The following is a 27,453-nucleotide window of genomic DNA, read 5'->3' on the forward strand; positions in this document are numbered from 1 at the left end:
ACCGCCAGAGAGTAGGTACCAAGGAGTGTTGTGTTACAAAGAAAAGATATGTTATTTGGGGAAGCAAAAGAAGAAATCTTCCTCAAGATATTGGAGAAAAGAATGGTGTTTTAGACTATCTTTCCTTTCTGTGGTTTCTTATGGTTATGAGTATATCTGTATATCTAGATAGACAGACAGACAGTGTCTTTTCATCCTTACAGTGGTCCCATGAATTAAATGAAGTGGACTTTGTTATTGTGATCTGGCAGTAAAAGGACTCTCAGTGGGGTTGGGGAAGTTAGTGTCTTACTTGAGGCCCAGTGGCCAGTGTGCTGTGAAATCAAGCATGGCTCACCAATCCTTTGACTCCCAATCCAATTTTCTCCCCAATGCATCAGGTAGATTTTCCAGCATTAATGTGAAGATGATCCATTTTCTTTATCCATTTATTTACTTACTTACTTGAAAGGCAGTTAGAGAGAGAGAGAGAGAGAGAGAGAGAGAGACAGAAAACTTCCATCTGCTGGTTCACTCTCCCCACATGGCCACAATGGCCAGGGATGGACCAAGCAAAAACCAGGAACCTGGAGCTCCAGCTGGGTCTCCCACGTGGGTTGCAGAAGCCCAAGCCACTTGGGCCACCCTCAGTTGCCTTCCCAGGCACATTAACAGGGATCTAGACCAGAATCAGAGCAGCCAGGATTCAAACCAGCTCTCCGAATTGGGATGCCTGCATTGCAGGCAGTAGCCTGAACTGTTGCACAGCAATGCTGTCCCCTGATGATCTATTTTATTAATTTGTGAATTTTCCAAATGAACTTTTAACAGTAGATCTTCACATTGTAAATATTGCCCCTTTAAATAAAAACTTTCCAATATTACTATATAAATTAGTATCTTCTTATGTATAATTAAGGCTACTTTTATCGCTGAGAACTGTTTTGGGATAACCAAGTATTGCACCATGCTGCAAATGAGGGTGCTGAGGAAAGCTGGAAAACTGACATCCATACACACAAGAATACTGCAAAAGATCTGTGGGAAAATGAAATTAAAAGTTACATATTTTGGTGCAAACTTTTTTGAAAAAATGCATAGTTTTTTCACAATACATATTTTCATGAAATTTTTGAAGACCTACACATTTGCTTAGATTTCAAAGTATTGCGCCAAAATACCTTATTAATTTTATTTGCCACAAAAGTTTGAAGTACTCTCATATATTCCTGATGCCAGTTTTCTTCTTTGAATCATTTATGTCTTTCTCATAACAATTTCCTTCCTTGCTTGAATGGAGACATACATACACACAGGCATGCCCTTATGTGCTCTACCTGGAGTATAGACTCACTAAAGGTAAGGCAGGTGGCTGTTAGTCACCTCCAGCTGTAAGCCTTGTGCCTTCTGCCTCCACCCTACTATCCCACCCTTGCCTTCAGAGCATCCACTGGGCACTGAGCTGTGGCCCCAACACTTTCTGTCTTCAGCACTGTTGCCACGGTGCCCTCTACCCTCCTCCTCAGTTTCTGCTTTTCCTTCCTCCGTGATATTTTTCTCCCTATCTCCCTGCCCCCTCCTTAGATATACTGAATTGTTGTGGGCTCAACTAATTGGCCTTTTAAAGTCATTGCTAGCTTATCAAAATTCTTATCTTTGAATCAGCCAGTAATGGCATGGACTTAGAACTCACATAGGAGAAAGTCTTCTATGTATTGCTTGAGTTTCCTTGCTCAAGGAGATATTTATTTACTTTATTGTCTTTTTTCAGCAATAATTGGAGTGTGTTCCTTGTCTTTGCTGTGCTTTTGCCAGTTTGTATTTACCTAGCTGTCTGCATGGAGGACACCATATTCTTGATGAGAATTAGGGCTTGTGTGGTTTGATTGAAGAAATGATTGAATAGGTGGTGCTTGGGGGTGTCAGAAATCTTGTTAAATACCAGAGGGCTTTTTCTCTCTCTGTCTCTCTGTCTCTGTCTCTGTCTCTCTCTATATATATATGTTTATATTTATATATATAATTGATTCTAAACATTGGCATGTGCTTGTGTTAACTTTTTAAGTAAAATACCTATGTGTTTTTTATTTTTAGAGTTATTTCAATTCATGAGAAACTGTCTAACCTTGCACAGATTGCTGAGATATCATTGCCAGCAACTCCTGAAGCTACTTCAAATGAAGACACAGAGAAAACTGAAGAAAGGGAAGAAAAGTCAATTGATAAAGAAGTGGAAGTAAGTTACTAACTAATGGAAAGTGGCATTGTAGCAGGATGAATGTCATCACACCTGGCCACCTGAATTGTCTTTTTACTTCATCAAAGCAGAATCGTGTGACTAAACTTGAACTTTGTGATTCTTTGCCCTCTATGTTCTCCACTTATACTACTGATATGACCAAACTCTTTAACACGTAAATTGTGTTTCCTTCAAAGCTCCTCGAAGCACATGGATTATAAAAATCTGACAGTGGGCAAAAATAAAGTTAATCTATAAAAATTATTCAGATGTAACTGCAAATCCTAAGAAACAACAGTTTCTAGCTTTATAACAATACTTTTATTTTTTACTCTATCATTTAAACATTTTATTACCCAAGTAATGAGTGAAGAAAATTGTAAAATACAGGTAAACATGTTTTCTTTCATTTTCTATGCATATTATTTCTCTAGTAAAAAAAATTGAGGGGGAGATATTATTCTATTAACCTGATCACACAGATGTGTGGTTTTAATGTTAACTGATGTTTGTTCTTTGAAGGGTGGATCATGACCCTTCTACCACTCACTTGATTTCTGAACCCATTAAGAAGTGGGGTATGAGAGGCAGATAGATATATGGAGATGATGTCAGGATCACCCATGACAAAGTTGATTAGCAAGCATGGCTTAAAATCTGTGGCCAAATGAAATTATTAATATTTTACCCATGTTTTAGCCAGAGTTACCCAACAGTCCCGCAGTCAACTGGCACATTCGTGTAACCACAGGGCTTCTCTATTCCCCTCTGCCCCTTGCCACGCTTACTGCATGGAGGAGCAAAGATAATGGTTCCACAGGCAAGGTACCTCCAAAAAACATAATCAAAGATTGCCAGAAGAGCTGAGCCTAGCATACTCTCTTCCTTTTCCTAAGCTTGCCAGTCAGATAACTCACTTCTCAGTCATGGGGGTCAGTTAGTGACAGGTCCAAAAGAAGCTGGAAGTGTCCCTCCTTCTCTGGGAGTGGAGTGGAAATTCCTTTCCCTCTAAGGAAATGAGAGGCATAGGGAATGCATGTTTTCCCCCAAAGCACTGACTTTCCAAATTTCCACTTCTCCATGAATCTAATTTCTTCACATATATATAAAATATATATGTAAACACCTGTTTTATATATATATATATATATATATTCTCTTTTTTTGACAGGCAGAGTGGACAGTGAGAGAGAGAGAGAGAGACAGGGAGAAAGGTCTTCCTTTGCCGTTGGTTCACCCTCCAATGGCCGCTGTGGCCAGTGTGCTGTGGCTGGCGCACCGTGCCGATCTGAAGCCAGGAGCCAGGTGCTTCCTCCTGGTCTCCCATGGGGTGCAGGGCCCAAGCACTTGGGCCATCCCCCACTGCACTGCCGGGCCACAGCAGAGAGCTGGACTGGAAGAGGGGCAACTGGGACAGAATCTGGCGCCCCGACCAGGACTAGAATCCAGTGTGCTGGCGCCGCAGGCAGAAGATTAGCCTATTCAGCCGTGGCACTGGCCAGCTATGTCAGTAACTATAGAATATATATAACTATAGAATATATATATAGTGTCGCTCCTCCACAGGCTCGCGGGAGAACGACACCGGACCGGACACTGTTGTTTAAGCGAATGACTCTGCGTTGTGCGCTCAAGTTCCCTCCTGTGCTAATAACCTCATTCTAACCGCATTCCACTTGGTGTGTGTCCGCATTCTTGTTATTCTTTCGGCTCGTGGTGTGAGATATCTGCAGCGCCTCGCGGCGCATAAGCGAATTCCTCCACGCCGCTTCTGTCTCGCCTTTATAGTCCTCTCCCACCAATCCGTGCTCCACTGCCCACGTGCTGAGCACGAGGCTTTCTTCCAATCAGAGGTCGGGTCAGCTCCTGCAACTCATTAGTCAAATTGATGAAGCAGCCGAAGCCACTGTGTAGAACTTGTTTACTCCCTCTCAGAGCCATGTTGTGGGAGCCGGGCCCTCCTTCCCACATATAGAATATAGAATATATATATATATATATATATATTCTCTCTATATATATATTCTATAGTTATTGACATTAACAAAAATAGATCTAAAAGACTTAATATGAGAAGAGACAAGCTCCTGCCCAACTTCTCACTTCACAGTCCTGTTCTATAGAGGCAACCACCTTCAGCTCCGTCAGCCATTTCTGCATTTGTAAGTGCAGCCATGAAAGATGAGGTAACAAGCAACTTTCTAATCCGAGTATGTCAACTAAGGACCTGTTCATGTCTCCACCTGCCAGCAGCCAGGTTGCCGTCACGTGCGTCCTACAGACATCACCAGTCACTTTGGTAACAGGGAAGAAAAAGGGCATAAAACATGCTAGCTCTCAAAGCTTACATCATTTCACCTCCAGTGACATTTCAATGACCAAATAAGTCCCATGATGTACCAACAATTTCACCATTAGCTTGGAAGAAAGAAGCCAGAGGGGCCGATGCCGTGGCTCACTTGGTTAATCCTCCGCCTGTGGCGCCGGCATCCCATATGGGTACTAGGTTCTAGTCCTGGTTGCTCCTCTTCCAGTCCAGCTCTTTGCTTTGGCCTGGGAAGACAGTGGAGGATGGCCCAAGTACTTGGGCCCCTGTACCCACATGGGAGACCTGGAAGAAGCACCTGGCTCCTGGCTTCAGATCGGCGCAGCTCCGGCCGTAGCAGCCATTTGGGAGGAAGGAAGACTTTCTGTCTGTCTGTCTCTCTCTCTCACGGTCTGTAACTCTACCTGTCAAATAAAAAAAAAAAAAAGAAAAAGAAAGAATCCAGAAATGTGATGATACTTTAAAAAGTTTGTGGAAGATGGAATTAAGAGTTATTTTGATGCAAAACATTTTTAATTCATGCATAGTTTATTCATAATGTACATTTTCCATGAACTTTTTGAAGTGCCCTCATACTGAACAGTGCTAATGACAGATGCAATTCATTGTTTTTTCTTGTGGCACTAATTTTCGATACCTATTGACTTTCAGCTATAATATACAAGGACTGAGCTCACTTATGCTTCTCTCCAACTTCTCCTTTTTTTCTAATATTGTTGTATCACAAAATTTAGTTAAATGAATATTCAATATTTTTATTATTAAGACCCTGTAAACAATGTTCACTGCAAAGTCAAATAGTGTACTGTGGTTATTTCTCTTTCCTGTAGGTTTGATTTGTGTGTCTTTATTCTTAACTTTATATATATATATATATATTTTAAGATTTATTCAATTTATTTGAAAGTCAGTTACACAGAGAGAGGAGAGGCAGAGAGAAAGAGAGAGAGAGAGAGATCTTCCATCCGCTGGTTCACTCCCTAATTGGCTGCAACGGCCGGAGCTGCACCAATCCGAAGCCTGGAGCCCCTCCAAGTCTCCCATGTGGGTGCAAGGGCCCAAGGACTTGGGCCGTCTTCTACTGCTTCCCCAGGCCATAGCAGAGAGCTGGATTGGAAGTAGAGCAGCGGAGACTTGAACCAGTGCCCACATGGGATAATGGCACTGCAGGAAGCAGCTTTACCTGCTATGCCACAGCACCAGCCCCTATTCTTAACTTTAAATGAGATCTTTCATATGCTCACTCACGGGTTTGTACTCAAAGATTCATACTTAGTAAGTAATGTGTCAATCCCATTTTCCTCTTGGTCTCCCTGCTCCAGTTGAGGACTGGCCACTCTTAATCTTAAGCACTCTTTTTTTTTTTTTTTTTTTTTTTTTGACAGGCAGAGTAAGACAGTGAGAGAGAGAGAGACAGAGACAGAGAGAAAGGTCTTCCTTTTTCCATTGGTTCACCCCCCAAGTGGCCCCTCCGGCCGATGTGTTGCGGCTGGCGCACTGCATTGATCTGAAGCCCGGAGCCAGGTGCTTCCTCCTGGTCTCCCATGTGGGTGCAGGGTCCCAAGCACTTGGGCCATCCTCCACTGTACTCCTGGGCTATAGCAGAGAGCTGGACTGGAAGAGGAGCACCCCAACCTGGACTAGAACCCGGTGTGCTGTTGCCGCAGGCGGAGGATTCGCCTAGTGAGCCGTGGCACCGGCCTTAATCACTGTTAATTCCTCTCATTCTGGGCCCTCCCTTTGCTGTTTTCCTGGTTCGGTTTCCAGGTCTTTAATTTCCATTCCTGCTCTTCTTCACTGAAAGTCTTCAATACCATCTCTTTATTTTTGGTCTGATATATCTCTTCTCTTAAGTCATTTTCTTCTATGTTAATACCTAATTGGTTAACAATAGTAAAAACATTTTTAATTTGTAAAGAACATCACTAATGTGGCTTTTGTTTTCTTGTTTGCAATATCTATGAACTTTTATTCTATGAAGGTATAAAAATTGATTACTTCTGATTTTCTGAGTTTGTTTGTTGGCATTTCAATCTCAGTTTAACAGTAGAGTGAATGAAGCATTTTTCATTATTATGAAAGCAACAAGCCCAGATGTAGAAGAATGAATTGGGCGAGTATCCTTTGCAAAATGCCACTTTCCAGTGTTAGTGTCTTCTATACTGTGTCTCTGAATTTATCATGGGGCAGATTTCCTAGACTTCTGCTTGCAGATTCTTTTCCATGTCCTCAGTTACAACACTGTGAACTATGATGCGTACTGATGTATGAGTACTTAGAATAAATCCTCCAGGAGGTCATATAGTTCAACTTACCTCAAACTGAGATTTTTTTTATACAGATGGGGAAATAGATTCTTCTCAAGTGTGTTATTGCCCTTTCATGTCTGTTTTCAAGAATTCAGCTCTCTTTTCATTTTTCCAGTACTTTTGTAGAGAATTTACAATCACAGTTTTTCAGTCAGATCAAACTTACCCAATTGCTGTCTTGGAATCAAAGTCTGGAAACTTCCTTGCTGAAATTGTCCCTAAATCCAATCTATATATACATAATGTTGTTCATATATACAAAAGGATTGTTTCCTTCCGATCCCATAAGTCATTTTAACCCTGGATAGTTTGTGGAAGGAGGGTAGGTGTCCATGGAATAAGGATTTGGGATTGTATCTATTACTCAGATTTACTACCTAGCATCAGTCACTGATAAGACTGATTCAACTGGGAGGACCAACTTTCCTCTCACTCCGAAAACAAATTGTTTTCTTCCTCAAATACCGCTCTGAGTTGGAAGATGGGCTGTTTGGGTCGAAAGACAGTTATCAAAATGTCTCTGGTGGTCAGAAGTAGGTATCAAATTCATGACAGTGGGCCCAATATCTGAGCCAAAAGATTAATTGTGACTATAAACAGAAGAAATAAATGGGGATTGAGGGTGGTGTTGGTGTCTGAATGTAAGTGTAGAGAGGAATCCAGAAGACCCACCTTGCCTTAAAATAGATGAGTGGTTTGCTTTCGTGGTATGTTAGTGTGGGTCAACCCTCCAGTGGGACAAAGCCCTTTCCTTCTTGATGTTCTCCTCCACATTTCTGAATTTGTTTTATTCCCTAGTTTTAAAGCAGGGAATTTTAGATACGTTCCAGTTCTGTTAGTCTGTATATATGAAAGAATGTCAGCAGATGGAAGAAACATTACTATTTGTCTAAGTGAATTGGCAAACAAATTATCTCACAGTATTTGAGAGTCGAGAAATGGAAGTAACATTTACATTTTTATTTTTCCCCCATAGTATTAACCAATACTTTTTTAAAAAAGGAAATTATATTCTGGATAATATCAAATAAATCCCATTGACAAAATCTGCTAGTTTATTGTCATGACAACCTTTATTTTGTGCTAATTAGAAGTTAATTGGGACACTTGAAGAGATAGATTCTTTTCTGTGTCTAAACAGGATATTATAGCTTCTAGAATCTGACATGTTTATTTCTGTTAAATTGTAGATTGTTGGTAGTTTATTCAATAGAACCCCCAAAAATATGCCTTTTGGTTGGTTGGGGCCTTAATGAATCTTCTTGTTTCTTATTCCCTTCCTTTGATTTTTCTTCTTGCTCTGTTCTTCAAAAATCCTTAGGGTCCATACCAAGCCAAGGAATTCAGAATATAGACAATAATTTCTGATGTATTAGGAGGGCTACAAAACAGGTGTTCCAATCACTTGTGGCTTGAAAGGCCTTGTGTGTCTTCTAAGATGAATAGCAGTGGTTCAGGATGACTGAGCTGTTCCACTCCGTCATTCACAGCCTAAGGGTATGTTTAAAGCATTTCAGGTGCTTTAAAGCATTGGAAAGATGAAAACCATCCTGATTTTAAGATGGAAACAGCCTATTCATAATAATATCATGCTCAAAACATGTCTGCTAAGTCACCAAAGATTAGTTCAGCAAACATTTATGGAATGCTTGGATTGTACAAAGCAATTAAAATCAGTTTAGAGTCAATATATCACAAATATCAAAGTACTAGGAAAGCACAGAGAAAAATACAACTGGACATTAGCATCAATTGGCAAAACATTTTTGAGAAACCATTACATATTTCAGAAGTTTTCCAGGCTTGGAGAGGTGAGGACACAGAGAGATCAATACAGCTGGGTTCTTGGCATAGAAGAGCTTGTTTGAGTGTGGCCATAGATACACAGAGGTCATTATAGTGATCTCAGCCACCTGGTAGCTCTCTCATGGTAAAGTGTAGCATTCAAAGAAACATCAATCTGATGTTCAAAACCAGTGAAAATAATATAAATCTTTAGAGGCTCTCATAGGAACATCCAAGGAGATCTTTCAGTAATAAACAGCAAAACTTTCAAATGTTTTTCCTGCCTATCCTGCTCTTTCCTCTCTGACAGCTACAGCAGCTCTTCTACATCTACCTTATTTGACTCAAACTTCTAGACACCAGTCCCATGCACCCCCAGCCCCACTGAGTCGGCAGAGTGTGCTATTCCTCCTCTGTTTTCCATGTTATATAGTTCAGCTTATGGGCTTCGATTTCTAGTTTTCTTATTTCCCCATTGTCTGGATTATGCACTATACAGAAGGATAAGTTTCCTGGAATCCTTTCTTCTCAATATTGGGGCTGTTGGTGCAAACTATTCTAATTTATTAAACTGTGTGTGTGTATATATATATATATATATATGGTGTTGAGAAAGAATAGTTCAGATAACATAATATAGCTCCTGTACACTGAAATACAGGCCATTTTTCCTTGTCCTCCAAAATGTCTCATGCCCACCCTTTATGGTGGGGATATATATAGATATAGATATTCCTCTCTCTTGACTGTGAGTTCTTTTGCTCAGGGATCTTACTCATCCATAGACTCCAGCATCTAGCCCAGTAACAGACCTAGTGCTTCTTCAGTAGGTGTTTATGAAACTTCTGGTTAGACACCTGTGGAGAAATCACTCTAGACTGAGGATGCAGCAGGAGATGAGATATGAAGTCACAGAACTGGACCTTTTATTGGGGGGGGGGGGTGGGCAAGAAGATATCCATTGTGGTGGAAGTTCAGGGTGAGTGTAGTGCGAAGTGGAGCTGGAGAGATGAGTGGAATTAAGGCCTTGTGCCCTCTGATCTCACCACCGCGTGCTGGAATAGTGCCTCTCCCACCTTCCTCTCACTGCACCATTTCCTTAAAGACTAACTTTACACCTTGTTCATCACTTAGCACCACTACATTGCATGTAGGAGGCATTCAGTTAGTGTTGAATGAGTAAATGGTGAATGAACTTTGTTCCATAGGAAGGGGCTATGGGACAGCAGGGCTGGGTTTGAGGGGTAGAAATAGGTGAGGGCAGCACCATACCTGGAAGGGTTTCTCACGATTCATCATATAATTTTCTAAGACAACTATGCTGTTGAGTGAAGGAGAGATAAAGGGAGCAGACATTTTAAGGCTGAGAAATAATTTAGGAAGTGTAGCCGGTGTTGTGGTGTAGTAGGTAAAGCCACCGAAAGTAGTGCCAACATCCCCTATGGGTGCCAGTCTGAGTCCTGGCTGCTCCACTTCTGATCCAGCTCCCTACTAATGTGCCTGGGAATAGGCTCCTAGTTCCTGACTTCAGACCAGCCCATCTCCAGCTTTTGTGGCTATTTGGGGAGTGAACCAGCAGATGGAAAATCTCTCTCTCTCTCTCTCTCTCTCAGTGTGTGTGTGTGTGTGTGTGCACGCGCGCACAACTGCCTTTCAAATAATAAATCCTTAAAAGAATTAAAAAATAATTTAGGAAGCCTTTTCTATATTGTAGGTGAAAGATGATGAGGATTTTAATTACATCCAAGAATTTAATGGGCTTTAATAGCTGGAAGTTACACAAAGAGCTATCCCTCACTGAATCAACAGATGTTCCTTTTAAGAGAGAATGGCAAACACTGAGCAAGGGTCACTCTGTCCTCCTGACCCCTCACCAACCAAACCATACTTGCAACCACTTTCTGACAAGGAATGATGAGCTCTGCATTCCCCCTGTGTTCATTTCTGTGGGGCAAGTTCACCTGCGGCACTCACAGCCCCAGCCTCAAGTCAGCCCATTTCAGAATGTGTGTATGTGGTTTACCTCAAGTGATGCCAGAGTAATAGATGTTGTCGAGGTAAAATTTCTGTTTGATAAATGTTGAGGCAAGCAGTGGAAGGCATTTATCAGGTAATGTTTCTGTCTTCATTTTTATGTGAAATGATTAATGATATAGACAGTGTCATTTTGCTTGATAGCACTTGATGAAATCGTGACGGTAACTCATCATAGCTGTTACTGAAACCTTTTATGTGTAGAGAGAAAAATAGACTTTAATCAGTCCTAGGAACTCAATTAGAAATACAGAAATATTGATAAAGTAGAGGAGAGTGGGAGTGCATGTGTGTTCCCTCCTGTCTAGAAAAGTAGACGGGGCCCTGGAAGGTTCATTATCAGGCCGTTGTCTGATCAGAGCTGGACTTCCTGTCTCCCTTCCACCCTTTGAGTCCCACAAAGCTGACCTTCTAGCCATGATCGCTGCCTGCCCAGTGGTTTGAGTCATCTCCTTTTCTTTTCTCTTATTTAAGGCTGATTCACCTTTACTCTAAGGTCATAATTATTCCCTCAGTCCATAGGCCCTCACACCCAATTTTCCACACAATAAAAATCCAAATTCCTTACATTAGTGCACCCTGATATAAATTTACGTCTCCAGCCTGTTTCTCAGCACTGTCCCTGCCATGCTTCCTAAATAGGCCTATCGTAGAGACGGTATTAGATTTCCTATGTGCTTGGAATGCCCACTGGTCATTGCTTACATGCATGTCTGCCCATGAAATGCCTTTATGCTCGTTCTCCACCAGTCAGAATCCCACTGTTTCCAGGCTCAGTTAATGTGACCTTTCTTCTAGGAAGTCTTCCTTGTTCGTTGTACTCAGATGACTGCCTCCAGGACCATATAACCTGTCACCTCTAGGATCCTATAACACATCATAACTATGTATTATGTTTGTTGATATTGTCTACTTGGTATTTTATTTAGTCGTATAGGAATCTACTTTTCTCTGCTATTGTAAATTTTGTGAGCCTAGGGTCTTTGCTTAATCTTTGTGTCTCACAGCCTCTAGTAGAATGTCTTAAATATATTTGTTGAGTTGAATTAGCTATAGTTTTTTTTTAAGATTTATTTACTTATTTGAAAGGCAGAATTTATATAGAGAGATTGAGGGCCAGTAAGAGATTTTTGATCCACTGGTTCACTCCCCAAATGACCACAATGGCCAGAGCTGGGCTGGTTCAGAGCTAGGAGCGAGGAGCTTCCTCCAAGCCTCCCCTGTAGGTGCAGGGGCCCAAGTACATAGGCCCTGTTCTTCTGCTCTCCCAGGTGCATCAGCAGGGAGCTGGATCAGGAGCGGAACAGCCAGGAATTGAACTGGAACCCATATGGGATGCCAGAATCACAGGAGGTAGCTTAACCCGCAAGCCACAATGCCAGCCCCTAGCTGTAGTAGTTTTGGAACTCTTAAATGTGACCTTTCCTGTCCTTGTATTGAATAAAACTTAGATATAACATGATTTCAGACTGTGAATTCAATTGTTGTTTACATTATTATTTTAAAAATTTAACCACCGTTGCTCACTTATAATTTTAAAACAAATGTACTTTTATCATTTTAATATCTTGACTGTTAGTACCTGCATATACCTGCATATATTCATATTATCATAAAAATCATTTGTTGCATACTTCAGGGCTGGACAGTAGCAACATTTTGAGGTAGGCTTAGCACATCTCTGACAATCTCACAGTCATGACTCCTTCAATTGTAAGTAAAGCTACTTGCTTTGGCTTAAGTTAAATATGTTTGGAGGCAGGGGGCACAAATATGTCAGGGTACATTAGTTAAGGTCAGCATAGCCAAGGACTGGAAACAACATTCATTGTCCGTAAAGAAATGGACCTGGAGAGACAAGAGCTGAGGCTGTGCTCAGTCCCACAGAGGGTGTGACTCTGTCCTCCTCTTGCCCTCTCACATCTGGCTCAGTGATTGCCTTCCCCTACTATGCATCAGACCTCTCAGCTGACTAACTTTCCTTCTGTGTCTTCCTTACATGACATCATAACAATAGGGAATTTGATTGATTCAACCCTGCCTATGACAGTTCTGTCTTGGGTCAGATGTCCACACATAAGCTTAGCTGTCTCCATACAGTAGGGGCTGTGGGCAGTGTCACTCATAGACAATGAATGCATGCTGTTGACTTTTTCCCTTCCTTTTCATTCACTATTCCCATTTCATTCCCAGTTCCCACTCGTTCTGGTCTGTTAAAACTCTTTCAGGGATCTAAACCTCTTTATTCCAGGGCTTTTTTTCTCAGTAGAAAAGTGGCTTTCCAAAATTCTATTTGGGTGTGAATGACTTTACTTCTATATTTCTCTGTAACATATGGATTGTAATAGTGAGTATACATAAAAGAAGACTAAATTTATGTATTATTCATGATTAATTACAGATCTTATATTTTATGGACACTCTGTATCCTTTAAAATAACCCTGTTACTTAAGGGACTGTGATTTCTGAAACCCTCTGTCTCAGCATGGGAACTAGGGTTGGATGATAATGTAAGAAAAGACAATTGAAATAACTAGTTCATAATTAAACATGAAATATTTTACCAACAATACCAACCCCACCATATTTCCTTCTTATTTCTAGAACATGATCCTTGGGTGCTGCTCTGAAATAATGGCTCTGTTTTCAACTGATAGAGAGCCAACACCACTCTCTGAGGTATGTACCTATCCTTTAAAACTGTATCGGGTTCACTTCCAAATATTAATATTGCTGTGGGAATGAAAATAGAGAAAGCACCTAATTGTATCCAAGGCCTCACTCTCTTTAAATAATTTGAAAAGGTGATAAACTTGGGTTTACAAGAGGGTATTATTTTGGTTAAAAATATTCTTTGTGAAAAAGATTCAATTGGTACAGAAAATTATAAAGAGATTTATATTAAAATTACTTCAAATCTACCAAAAAGAGAGTAATCCCTATTAATATTTGGAGAGTCTAGAAATTTCTCTACAGATAACCTTGAGCATTTTTACCTCAGTGGGATCATACTTTACATACATTCTGTAATTTTTTTTCGTTGAACAGTAATGCCATGGAGATGTTTTCATGTGAAAAATCTTGCTTGCTGCATTTAGTGCCTGCATAATACTCTCTCCTATGTACTTGCTGTGGCAGGTTCTCTTAAACATAGTTAGATCTTTATTGATGGATCTTAACATTGAAACATTCTAGTATATATGTGTTGTTCACTCTTCTGCATTAATTCTTAAGAATAGGATTTTTGGAATAAATATATATATATATATTTTACTGTAAAATTTGTAAACTCTAAAATGTAAAACTTTAACCATTTTAAGTGTACAATTCTGTGGCAGTAATAGCATTCACAATATTGTGCCTCCATCACCATCATTCATCTCCAGAACTTTCTATCATCCCAAACATAAACTTTGTACCTATGGAACCAAAACTCCTCATTTCCTCTTCCTCTTGCTCCTGGTAATTCCGCATTACCTTCTAACCCTATGAATTTGTGTATTCTAATTATCTCATATAAGCAATCCTATTTTAACTGTCTTTTTGTGTCTGGTTTATTTCATTCAGCATGTTTTCAAGATTTTCCATTTTGTATCATGTATCAGTATTTTATTCCTTTGGAAGGCTGAATGATAATATTCCATCACATGTGCAGACCACATTTGTTTATCCATTCATCTGTTAATAAACATTTGACTTGTTCCTACCTTTTGGCTATTACAAAAAAATGTTGCTATGAAAATGAGGGTCCAAGGATTTGTTTGAGTCCCTACCTTCAATTCTTTGGGATTTATATACAGGAGTAGAATTGGTGGATCATGTGGTAATGCTAAGTGTAAATTTTGAGGAACTCCAAAACAATTTTACTTAGCAGCAGTACAATTTTATACTCCCATTAATAATGCAAGAAGTTCCAGTTTCTTCACATTCTCCCCAACACTTGTTACTTTTTTAAAATTAATAATAGCTATCCTATGAGGTTTAATTTGATTTTGACCTGCATTTCCTTAATGATTATTGATGATGAGCACATTTTCATGTACTTGTTGGCCATTTGTATATCTTCTTTAGATAAATGTCTATGTAATCCTTTGCCCATTTTTGAATCGATATATGCATTTTGATATATAATTGCAAATGGCCTTTCAGAAATGTTGCACTGACTTTCTCTCCTGCCAGTGATAGGTGAGAAGACCAGCTTACCCACAAACTCATCTATACTAGTACTTCTCCTCCTCTTTCTCTTCTGATTGTTCTAAGTCTGACACATGAGAAGTAGTAAGTCATTATTTTATTTTTTTCTTATTAATAAGGCCAAGTATAGTTTATCTGACTGTTAGTAATCTGCATCTCCTGCTTGGTGAAGTGGTATCCATTCACCCAGTTGATGAATAAATATTTAGAGTGACTGGTCTCCGAGTCAGGAGTTCCTTTCTAGGTGCTATAGAGCCAGCCATGAACAAGCAATAAGGACCCCATTTTCATGGTATCTGCCATGTTCATGGGGAAAATAGTAAAACTCAGTAAGCAAGATAATTTCAGATTTTGTTAAGTGTAATGAAGGGGGAAAAAGGGAGCCATATGTTAGAGTAGTGATTGGCAAACAGCAGCCTATGAAGTACATGGGGGCTACTGCCTATTTTGTTAGTAAGATTTTGTTGGAACACATTCTTGTTCATTCATTGCCTTATAGTATATAGGCACCATCTCACTACCACAGAAGAGCTGAGTGTTTTTGATAGGGATCATATGGCTTCGAAGGCCTAAATTATTTATTATCTAGATCTTTGTAGAAAAAGTTCGCTGACCACTGTGCTAGAGAGTGATGACAGTCCCTGCACAGATGGAGTGGTCAGGGAAGGGCTCCATGAACAAGGGACATTTGAAATAAGTCCTGAACTTACTGTGTCCTTTCCCTTAGATCATTAGCTTTCACAGAGATGACTGTGTCTTCATCTTTGAATTCTTACCCTGCCTTGTCTGCCACACCGCTCAGTTGCCATTTCTTTGAAATTCCTTTAGTTTTGAACACTTCAAATTTGATCATTGCTTTTAAAAAAAATCATTTGACTGTTTATGTTCTTTTCCTATTTTTTTAAATATTTATTTGAAAAGCAGAGGATCAGAGAGAGAAGGGGAGACAGACAGACAGACAGAGATCAATCTTCCATCCACTAGTTCACTCCTCAAATGGCTGCAACAACAAGTGTGGACCAGACCAAAACCAGGAAGCAAGAACTCCATCCTGGATACCTATGTCTGTGTCACAGACCCCAGTACTTGGGCCATCTTTCACAGCTTTCCCAGGCATAGCAGCGGGAAGCTGGACAGTACAGCAGCCAAGACTGTGTTCATTCTGATATAGGATGCTGTATCCCAATTGGTGGCTTAACTTTCTGTGCCACAACACAGGCCCCTCCATTTCCTGAATTGTATTTTAAATGAGAAGCCTAATTTTATATTTTTGAAACATGAAGATTTACTATGGCAGATGTTGGTAGTAAAATCAAGTCTTTAATTTTGGACAAATTGTGGTTAAGAAATGGGTCATTGCACTAGTGTATTTTCTGTTGCTAAACCAAAATACATGAGGCTGGATATTTTATAAAAACAAGAGGTTTATTTAGCTCAGAATTTTGGAGGTCTAAGTCCAAAATCAGGCAGTCATCTGTTTGGCTTCTGATGAGGGTTCCCTTGGCTATGTCACAGTGTGATGGAGAAGCAGAAAAGGAAATGGTGGGAAGAAAGGGCTAAGCTTGTGGGCTGGCCTTGCTTTTCAATGACCCACTCTCAAACTAAATGGGATTTGGTGATAATTTCATATAATCCCTTCCAAGGATGTATGTCTTCACTTTCAGTGAATACCCAGAGGCATGTTCTGGGTGTGGCCAGGGAGCTCTGTTCAGTGCCCTAGGGTGAGGGGAGTGTCACTGAAGTTTGGTGTGTTAAATTTCCTTTTTTTTTTTTTTTTTTTTTATCAGAGGGGAAGTTTATTAGCTCTATTAGCATAGTCTCATGCTCACCTCCTCTAGTCCAAGGAGACCAGTGCCTGGATGCCAGCCCCAGTGGGTACAATATTCATCCATGCTGCCACAAGAACCACACAAAGGATCCATGCAATCCTCAGTGTGAGCACGGATCCTGTAGCGATGACCCTCATCAGGGAATCAGGGAGCACCAAGTGTGTGGAACCACCCACAGTGACTGCCCACAGACCCAGCCACACCCTGTGCCCTCCCATGCAGCCACAGTGTTTTCACAGCCCCAGCACACAAGGCTCCCACAGTCATGGACACCCAACACCCTGTGAATTCTCCCAGCCAGACTCAGATATCTCCTCTTGGCTGGTTGCTAGGTACCTGCACACAAGCTAGTGTGTACATATGTCAAAAATGGTGCCCACCCTCTCTTGGCTAGTTATAGGATGCTGGTGCCAAGTGGTTGGAGAGAGAAATGTGCCCCTTTTTTATTTCTCTTGGTTGGCAAGTACACTGTCCTCCACAGTGCTCCAAGGTGGGACTCATGCCAGGCTTTTCCCACAGCTTTAACACCAGTGGCTTGCGCTGCTGCAGTCTGGTCTCAACTCACTCTCCAAAGCTGGTGCTGAGGCTCTCAGTTGCTAGGGTCCTGAGTTGTGCACAGCCACACCCTCCCGTAGATGCACAGTGTCCCTCAAATTTGCATGCAGTTTCCTCTGCTGTTTTCTCCCTAACTCTTTCCTGAGATTGCACTCTCTCCACCTTTTTTTTTTTTTTTTTTTTTTAACTTTCCCTAGACTAGAGCATTAAGCCCTATTGTACCATCTTGGAATCCTCTATTATTTCCATTTTAGAGATGAGGGTACTGATGTACAGGAAAATTAATCAGCATCTTAGGAGATGGGAACCAAATCTAGGATATGCATTTTTAACTAATCTATGCCTAGTGGGGATTTTACTAGAATAGTAGGAGCAGGTGCCACAGTGGGTTGAGGAGTAAATAAGGATGAGAAAGTGAGATTTCAAGTGTAGACTCATCTTTAAGAAGGTTTGAGAGGGTAGGAAAACAGCTGTCTGCAGTCATAGACTCAAGGCAGGGTCCTAAAAGAAAAGAGTTAGGAGGGGTAGTCCTTTCTGTGTAGGAGCGAGAAGGATGAAGACTGGAACAGGACCCTAAAGGGAACAATTGGGAACAGGAAGACTGACAGCACAAATGAGATAGTTGACAGCAAGCAGAGGCAACATACCTTCCTCTTTAGGTCTTTGCTTAGCAAACAGAGGTGAGGAAGGATGTAAATAAGTTTGGGAAAAAAGAGTAGGAGAAGCTGAGGCTGTTCCTCAGGTGATTGTAACTTTCCCCATGAAGTAAAGGCAAGTTGATTTACTATTAGAGGAGAGTGAAGTGTTGAGAGTATGTTCTGAGAAAGGAGTGAAGATCCTGAATTTGGATTAATGAGAAAGCTGACTCAGGACAAATGCAAGCATTGAGATTTGAAAGTCATAAATCTGTTGAGGCCCTATGCTTCTTGGCTTCTGATTTCCCTCAGCACTGAGTTTCCTTGATACAGGAGTGTAAAGGCCAAGAGAAGCACATTATCTAATTGGACAGATGTGAGAGGACACAGGCACATGGGAGGTGCCATGTACTAGTGAGGCAGCTGACAGCCAACAAGAGGCAGAGGTAGACTGGGCAGCTGTGCATTTATCTCATCATAAATTAAAAATGTCTCTTCTTCACCCTGAGAAGACACCAGTAGAGTCTGATTGATGTCTGTCTGTATTACTCGAGCTCCTATTGAATGTAAATCAAATTACTGAATATTTTCTTAAATGTATTTTGAATTTAACCCAAAAAATCCTTAATGAAACTTAAATGCTGTGGACTTATACTATGTTATTAAATGCATTATTAATGTGCATTCCCTTTTACATGGTAGTATTTAACATGCCTATGTTTTCTTCTGATTTTTAAAATCATAATTTTATGTGTTTATGATCATATAAATACATCAGTCATATTCTGGTCACTAAAATAATTATTGTGCTATGTTAACATACTTTTTTATCTGCAACTCTAATTTTATGTCTGATATACTCATTCTATCATATGACACCCATGCCTTCTCACACTTTATAACTTCTTATCACTCTTGCTTGTCAACTGAAGTGATTGCTCTACCATGTCATCCTATCTTGTGCTGTGTTATCATGTAAAAATGAGTAATAATACATCTACTTATGTTAACTTGGTTATGTTCTTTCCATCATTTTCCTCTCAAATAAATCAGGAAAATAGGTCATTTTCCTGGTCTATATCTCTGTGCCTTGTTTTTTAGCTCAAAATGTGTTATAATGATATAATTCCATATTTGTCACCCCTATTTGTATAGATTGGGTGTTATATAATAAGATTGGATCTTGTTTTTAATCTCAGTGCTTTGCCCACTTTCTGGCCCCCGGAAGGCGTTTGATAAATGTGTGTTAAATGAATGAATGGCTCATGATACATCTTCCAGAGACAGCCCTGGTCCATCAGTTGTAGTTCAATAATTTGTATAGTGAGCATTTGTGAAGTGCTTCCTCTATATCAGCCATGGGGATAGGCCTTGGGATACAGAACCAAAACATAGCATATAGTCCCTTCCTTCAAGAGGGCTCTACGTTCAGTGGGGAAAGACAGACAAGTTTAGAAGCAATTACAGTACAGCATGGAAAAAAGAGGCCTGAGAATCGAGCACCATTCCCAGGTTCCTCTCACATTCTTTCTCCATAGCTCTGAAAGGGATGAAGTTCTTTCTGAACCTTTTCGAAAGGTTTATATAGCTCTGTCTGTCGAAGTAAGTAGATATCCAATGGTTAAAAGTTTTAATTTCCTTGGAAAACAGAAGTCCTTAGGAAAAGCCAGACACATTCAAGGGTACTCATGGAAGCATTTCCTTGGATTAAAGAGACCTTTGGAAGAAGAGGCAGAAAAAACAAGTCTTAGCTTTGGCAGTAGGCTTGGTGGTGAGGGCAGGATTTTGGCTTTTGTTCATGAGGTTGGAGAGAATAGGATAAATCCCGAAAGCCCTGGATGCAAAGAGAAAGAAAGAGAAGTTCAAAATAAAAGTTAACTGTTAACAAGCTGCAGCTGTGAAGTACAAGGCACTGGACTAGACCTCTCCAAGGGTGGGGGATGTTTTCTCTGCCAAAGGCTATTACCATTCATTAGCATATACAATTATCAACTTAAAAATTAGCCTGCTATAAATTTTTTGAATTTCGAATCCTGCTTGGGGTTTCCTTGGCAGGGCCAGGCCAAAGGATTATGGGGACATCATATAGCCAGGGGCTGGATGTGTCCCCCACCCCTGCTTAGAGGAACTGGGGGTGAGAAAGATGGTTCTCTTGCCCTAAATGGGCTGAAAGTCTAGAAAGAAGGGATGGGGTATGTACTGAGAAAATATGTTCATGGTGTTGTTTTAGAAATAGGTTATTATTTTGAATGAAGATGGAGAGAATGAGGTGAGAGAGTTTGAGACCCGCCCAAAGTCACAGCCCTGTACCTCTCAAAACTGGCAGATTCCAAAGCCTTTTGGTAACCATCATCATCATACTGATGCCAGCCCTTCCTGACCTTTTCTCTTTTTTTTTAAGTTTTTTTTATTTATTTGATAGGAGAGAGAGTCAGAGAGAAAGGTCTTCCTTCCGTTGGTTCACTCCCCAAATGGCCATTACGGCCAGAGCTACGGCAGGAGCCAGGTGCTTCCTCCTGGTCTCCCATGCGGGTGCAGGGGCCCAAGCACTTGGGTCATCCTCAACTGCTTTCCCAGGCCACAGCAGAGAACTAGACTGGAAGAAGAGCAACCGGGACTAGAACCTGGCACCCTATGGGATGCCGGCACCACATGCAGAGGATTAACCTAGTGTGCCACGGCGCCGGCCCCCTTCCTAACCTTTTCAGTTTGGGCACTCTTGACCATTCAGGTACAAGGGATAGATTAACAATATGTCACTGGGGGAATGTCAGTGTCAGGATTGGAGAAGCAGTGCATATGGCAGCTAATGGACAGGCTGGAGAACCAAACTGTTTAGCTCCATGTCCCAGCCCAGCTCTGGAATTTTTTTTAGTTGTGTATCTTCACACAAGTTGTTTAATCCCAATACTTCGGTTTCTCTATTTGTAAAATGGGAATTGAAATAGTACCTTTTTTTAACTTTTATTTAATGAATATAAATTTCCAAAGTACAGCTTATGGATTACAATGGCTTCCCCCCCATAACGTACCTCCCACCCGCAACCCTCCCCTTTCCCACTCCCTCTCCCCTTCCATTCACATCAAGATTCATATGTCACCTGAAATAAAAGAGAGATTCTACAAGGGTTGATTAGTTTATTGAAGAGTGAGCATTGTGATGGAAATATGAGTAGCCTACCCAATGAAGTTGAGGCAAGGTGATGTTTTTAAAAGACAAAATGAGCAGACCGGTGCTGTGGCATGGCAGGTGAAGTCACCACCTGCAGTGCCGGCATCCCATATGGGCACCCATTTGAGTCCTGCTGCTCCACTTCTGATCCAGCTCTCTGCTATGGCCTGGGAGGGCAGTGGAGGATGGCTCAAGTTCTTGGGCCCCTGCGCCCATGTGGGAAAACCGGAGGCAGCTCCTGGCTCCTGGCTTCGGATTGGCACAACTCCGGCTGTTGCGACCATCTGGGGAGTGAACCGTTAGTTAAAAGACCTCTCTCTCTCTCTCTCTCTCTCTCTCTCTGCCTCTACCTCTCTGTAACTCTGCCTTTCAAATAAATAATCTATTTTTTTAAAAAAAAAAGACAAAATGAGGACGATTTATATAAATTATTTAAAACAATAATTCTTGACTATAAGCATCAATAACAAGAGTGGTGTCAATCTGATTTTGAACGATACTTGCTGGGCAGATGTCCTCAAAGAAGTTTTTTGTTGTTTTTTTTTGTTTTGTTTTCTTTTGTTTTGTTTTTTGTACAAGGTTGTGGTTCTGGCAGAGTCCGTTCTGATAGTTCCTATTTTCAGGCATATGTGTGTGACATCTCCTCCACAGCCTCCTGTCTTGCTATATTTACTTATTTATGATTTGGCAGAAGTGATGTTATTTAGATTATGATGAATTTCACATAGGGTTGTTATGTGTGTTAAGTGAGTTAAGTCCTGCAACTTAAACAGGGCCTGGCACACACTAAGAGAATTGTTAGTTACTGTTACTAGCATCTTAAAGCTACCTGCATCTACTTAGTATGGAGACCCTAGTATGCTGATTTGTTCCCCTAAGAAGTGGTCCTACCAGAAGAACAGTTTATTGCCTGGGATGCAGCCTCTGAGCACACTCACAAGAGGGGTTAGAATGACGCACGTGCTGGGGGTAGCTGCATGCGTCACTTTTAACCAGACAAATTCCCATTCTCATCTTTCCAGTCACTACCATTATGTAACCAAGCACCCCACATTGAGCAAATGACTATCATTTTATTAGGCTCCAAGATTCTGTGGGTTCCATATTGGGGAGGGCATGGTGGGGCAACTTGCTTCTGATCCATGGTATCTGAATCCATGGCTGAGAAGACTTGAGGGCTGGGAATAACTCAACTGTGGGGGACTAGCATCGCCAAAGGCTAATCTGGTCTAGTGCTTGGTGCTAGCTTTCAGCTGGAGAATGGGAGCACAGTTTAGGCTGTGGTCAGGACGTGCTTTGTGACCACTGTCTGTGGTTGACCAGGCTTCCTCGCAGCATTTGCTGGGGCTTAGGGAGTGAGCTTCCTAAAGAACCAGATGGAAGCGCTGTTACCCTTAGTGGTGTGCTGGTAAATGTTTAACAACTGGCTCTCTGCTCTAAAAAATATATGTTTGTGTATAAGTTTATCATAAACTTCATTGTTTTAAAAAGCTAAAATAATTTGTAAGCAGTAATAAAATATTCAATGTTCTTCATTACAATTGTATATGGCCAGTTGATTTTCTTTTCTTTTTTTTTTTTTTTTTGCTTTCAAACTTTTATTTAATGAATATAAATTTCCAAAGTACAGCTTATGGATTACAATGGCTTCCCCCCCATAACGTCCCTCCCACCTGCAACCCTCCCCTTTCCCACTCCCTCTCCCCTTCCATTCACATCAAGATTCATTTTCGTTTCTCTTTATATACAGAAGATCAGTTTAGCATACATTAAGTAAAGATTTCAACAGTTTGCTCCCACACAGAAACATAAAGTGAAAAATACTGTTTGAGTGCTAGTTATAGCATTAAATCTCAATGTACAGCACACTAAGGACAAAGATCCTACATGAGGAGTAAGTGCACAGTGACTCCTGTTGTTGACTTAACAAATTGACACTCTTGTTTATGGCCTCAGTAATCACCCTAGGCTCTTGTCATGAGCTGCCAAGGCTATGGAAGCCCCCTGAGTTCACCGACTCTGATCATATTTAGACAAGGCCATGGTCAAAGTGGAAGTTCTCTCCTCCCTTCAGAGAAAGGTACCTCCTTCTTTGATGACCCATTCTTTCCACTGGGATCTCATGCATGGAGATCTTTCATTTAGGTTTTGTTTTTTTTTTTTTTTTTCCCCCAGAATGTCTTGGCTTTCCATGCCTGAAATACTCTCATGGGCTTTTCAGCCAGATCTGCATGCCTTAAGGGCTGATTCTGAGGCCTGAGTGTTGTTTAGGACATCTGCCATTCTATGGGTCTGCTGTGTATCTCACTTCCCACGTTGGATCATTCTCTCCCTTTTTGATTCTATCAGCTAGTATTTGCAGACACTATTCTTGTTTCTGTGATCCCTTTGGTTCTTAGTCCTATCATTATGATCAATTGTGAACAGAAATTGATCACTGGGACTAGTGAGATGGCATTGGTACATGCCACCTTGATGGGATTGAATTGGAATCCCCTGGTATGTTTCTAACTCTACTGTTTGAGGTAAGTCAGCTTGAGCATGTCCCGAATTGCACATCTCTTCCCTCTCTTATTCCCACTCTTACATTTAACAGCGATCACTTTACAGTTAAGTTTCAGCACTTAAAAAGACTTGTGTATTGATTACAGTATTCAACCAAAAGTATTAAGTAGAACACAGAATGTTTTTGTTGATTTTTTCAGAAGCCCTTGATTCTATAGAGATTCTTGGGTTATAATTCAACCATGATTTGACAAAATCACTCTACACATAAATGTTTGATTACTATCATATTAAAAAAAAACATAAATGCATGACAGCCTTCAGTGTTACATAATGACTATTCCCTGCTTGTCCCAAATCCACCCAGATTCAAGGTCAGACAGGTCACCTTTTCATGGGAGAAGTGTCAAATACAAATTATAAGAAAGGCATGTGAGTTGGGAGCTGTTGTCACAGCCATTTTGGCAAAGTGTAATCTGCCACACATTTGGTAAAACTCCTAATGTATTAATGTATAAGTCTCTGCCTCTTCTGAGCAAGGGCTGGTCCTGGGGACCTGCTTAGGCAATTTTTTAAATTTATCAGTAATCCTCCCCAAATATGCTAGGTTACCATGATGGAGTTGATGAGTGTACAGCTACTCACAGGGCAAAGGATAAACAAGGTGGATTCAGAAAGCAACCTTCCAAATATCCTGTGAAGTGTACATGGGTCACATGGGGTTGCACGTGCCCCTGTCTGTGTGGCGCGGCTTCCACTTTACTTTTGTAGGAGGTTAAATCTTAGAAGGTAGGCTATTTAATTTCCTGTGGCTAATTTTATTACATTTCTATATGCTTCTTTTGCTTCATTTAGGAAAACCTCCCAAATGGCAGTAATGGCAATATTCTCTAAAAATGTCATGTATAACGTTCAATGCAACGTTCCATGTATCCCATAGTAGGTATTTACTAAGTATTAAAACATTAATCATAACCATGTTATAATAATATAATATACTATAAGTTCTTTTCATTGAGAGCTACAGATTCTCTCTCTCTTTCTCTCTCTCTCTCTGGCTTCCCCTCCCTCCTACCCTCCTTCCCTCCCTGTCTCTCTCTCTTTGATACCAGCCAAGAGCTGTCTGAATAGATTTTATGGGCATCTAGAATTACATCTTCATTCTGTAAGACATTATCATTCTGTCCTCAAGTGAAGAGTATCCTTTGTATGTAAGTTCATGAGCCATCCACTTAATATTCTTATATTCTTTTGAAGACAATGCCAGATGACATCAGTTCCACACTGCTTTTAAAACACAGCACTGACTTTGATTCCATCCACTCGCTGTTCACTTCCAACTGTCAAATTTGGCTAAGGGAAAAAGGAAGCCCTTAAGAAAAGGCCAGGCTATTAATGTGCTCTTCAAAATGCTAAGAAAAGGCTAAGCTGTTTATAGCGTTTCCGAAATGCTCATCTCTCAGAGATTTGCCAGCAGTAGTGTCAAGGTGAAATACACTCTCGTTCATCAAAAAACCCAGCGCCTTTGTGTTATCTGTGCTCAAAGCACCAGTCCTACTTTTGTTAGACATGCAATTTGGGGGTATAATGATACTTGGCTATAATTTAAACCAAGATATCATCATGAATCTGATATTAGGTATTTACTATAAAAGTAACAAGAAATGTGAGCACTCCTTGATAAACAAAGCCTGGCTTCATTTTGGATACAACTTCATGTCAGTCTCAGAGGGACAATTTCCTGAAGTTTAATCACTTTATATAACTTAAAAAAAAAGATTGAAGACAGGGGTGTCATTAGCAAATCTATTCATTCCTTTCTATTTTGCAGAAAACCAAGTTAAATGTTTAGTTTCATTTCCTTCATTCAGTTGGCTAAACAGCCTTGATTAAAATACCAGAGGCTTAGCAGTGGAATTATATTTTTATTTTAGGAGGAATTTGATTTTTGCCTCATAGAGCCCAATCAATTGGCAAACCTTCAGAAATTCTCTTGATAAATGTACTTTAAATTTAAATACATAAAGAAGGACCAAGTGTAAGTTTATCCATTTTCGTTCTTTACATTGCACACTACTTGAGTTATTTTTTTTTGTACTTATATTGTCTCTATCTCAGGTAGAAAATGCCATTGTATGGTTTTGCATCACTTCTTCCATATTTTAATGATTGGATTCAAGAGGGCAGTAACCAGACCTCACTTCTTAATGGGAGGCGAGTTAATGAATTTATGAATATCTTTCAGTGTGCCATAGTGTGTTTAAGAGAGCCATCTCAGGGCCGCCTGCATGGCACAGTGGGTAAATCCTCCACCTGTGGCGCCGACATCCCATGTGGGCGCTGGTTCCAGTCCCGGCTGCCCCTCTTCTGATCCAGCTCTCTGCTATGGCCTGGGAAAGCAGTGGAGGATAGCCCGGGTTCTTGGGCCCCTGTACCCACGTGGGGGGCCAGGGCGGGGAAGCTCTCAGCTCCTGGCTTCAGGTCAGTGCAGCTCCGGCCATCTGGGGAGTGAACCAACAGAGGGAAGACCCTTCTCTCAGTCTCTCCCTCTCACTATCTGTAATTCTACCTCTCAAATAAATAAATAAAATCTTTTTTTTAAATGCCATTATATTCTTTTCTCAACCATCTGTGGTAGTGTAGTACAGAAAGAATAGTACTTCACATAAGGTCTAGTTCTACTTTTGCCTGTGTGGACAAGTCATTAATCCTTGAAGACCTCAAGGTGATTGTATTCTGTTGAAGATCTCAGAAATTGTGTGTTTTAGTGGATAAAAATAGTGCTCATTCTTGGTGCCACCACTTATTGTTTGTGTGACTGTGAGCAAGTTGATTTACTTCTCTAGACTTTAGTTCCTTAACTGTAAATTGATGATAGCTACTCCTCAAGTGGGATTGCATTAAAAACAATATTTAGTACACTTAATATAATGCCAGTACAATGCCTGGATCGGGCATTTGATACATTGTCATCATTTTTTTTTAATCTTACCCAGCCTTCACAACCATGTGAAATCAATCATTTGTTCATATGAACATTAATAACTTCCTCCATTAGTGGTGGTTTTAGTCTAAATATATGCAAATATTCAAAGAGTAGATGGCCATTTAATAGATGGACCCTTAATGTTATTTTTCAACCACCTTTTTTAGATTTATTGCAGATTCACATACAATTATAAGAAATGACACAAGAAGGTCATGAATATCCTTTACTCAGTTTCCCCCAATGATATTATCTTAAAAAACTGTAGAACAACATCACAACTCATACATTGATGTTGATACAGTCAACACACAGAGCAGTTCCATCTCCATGAAGATCTTTCCAGCTGCCCTTTTACATCTGCTCCCACTTCTTTCCTCACCACTCCCGGCAGTCACCTGTCTCTTCTCCATTTCTATACTTTTATAATTTCAAGAATAACCTATTAAAGAAATCACACACACTGAGACCTTTTGGGATTGGTCCTTGTTCACTTAGAATAATTCCAGCAAACTATACTTCTGATGAAAACAATGTCCTTATGAATATTGGCATATTTTATTCTAGAAACAGAATAACCAGTCACCAAAGATGTTGGGTGTGATGCCTGACTCATTGCAAATGGTGTCCAGGGCTGCTCATGATGCTATTCCTTCACCCAGCTCAATCCTTCCCCCTCTCCCCTTTCTCTCCTTACTACTCCTCTTTTCTTGCCCTTTTCTTTTCCACATCCCCTAATTAATATTTACTGACAAACGCTAATTGCCCAGGCTAGATAGAAGTACCAAAAGGAGTTAACTGAAATAATGCATGTGAAGTTTCTTAAAACCTGCAGACTCTGTTAGACTTTTCTATAAAAATCGCCACTGAGTGTTTGACACCACACAAGAACAGTTTGCGGCTG

At 40.5% G+C, this 27,453-nt stretch overlaps 1 protein-coding gene across 4 annotated transcripts in view; it reads left to right on the forward strand.

The window, feature by feature from the left end:
• CFAP54 (cilia and flagella associated protein 54) overlaps window positions 1-27,453 on the forward strand; it is a 372,444-nt gene that overhangs the window by 309,539 nt on the left and 35,452 nt on the right. For all 4 annotated transcript variants that reach the window (XM_008256922.5, XM_089308813.1, XM_089308814.1 and 1 more), the window contains 2 exons: window positions 2,074-2,215; window positions 13,278-13,352. In XM_008256922.5, the coding sequence (XP_008255144.5) occupies window positions 2,074-2,215; window positions 13,278-13,352 (217 nt within the window). The remainder of the gene's footprint in view (window positions 1-2,073; window positions 2,216-13,277; window positions 13,353-27,453) is intronic.

Source organism: Oryctolagus cuniculus, chromosome 11, assembly GCF_051225735.1.
Source record: "Oryctolagus cuniculus isolate XC-2025 breed Fujian yellow rabbit chromosome 11, ASM5122573v1, whole genome shotgun sequence".
Lineage (NCBI taxonomy): Eukaryota > Metazoa > Chordata > Mammalia > Lagomorpha > Leporidae > Oryctolagus > Oryctolagus cuniculus.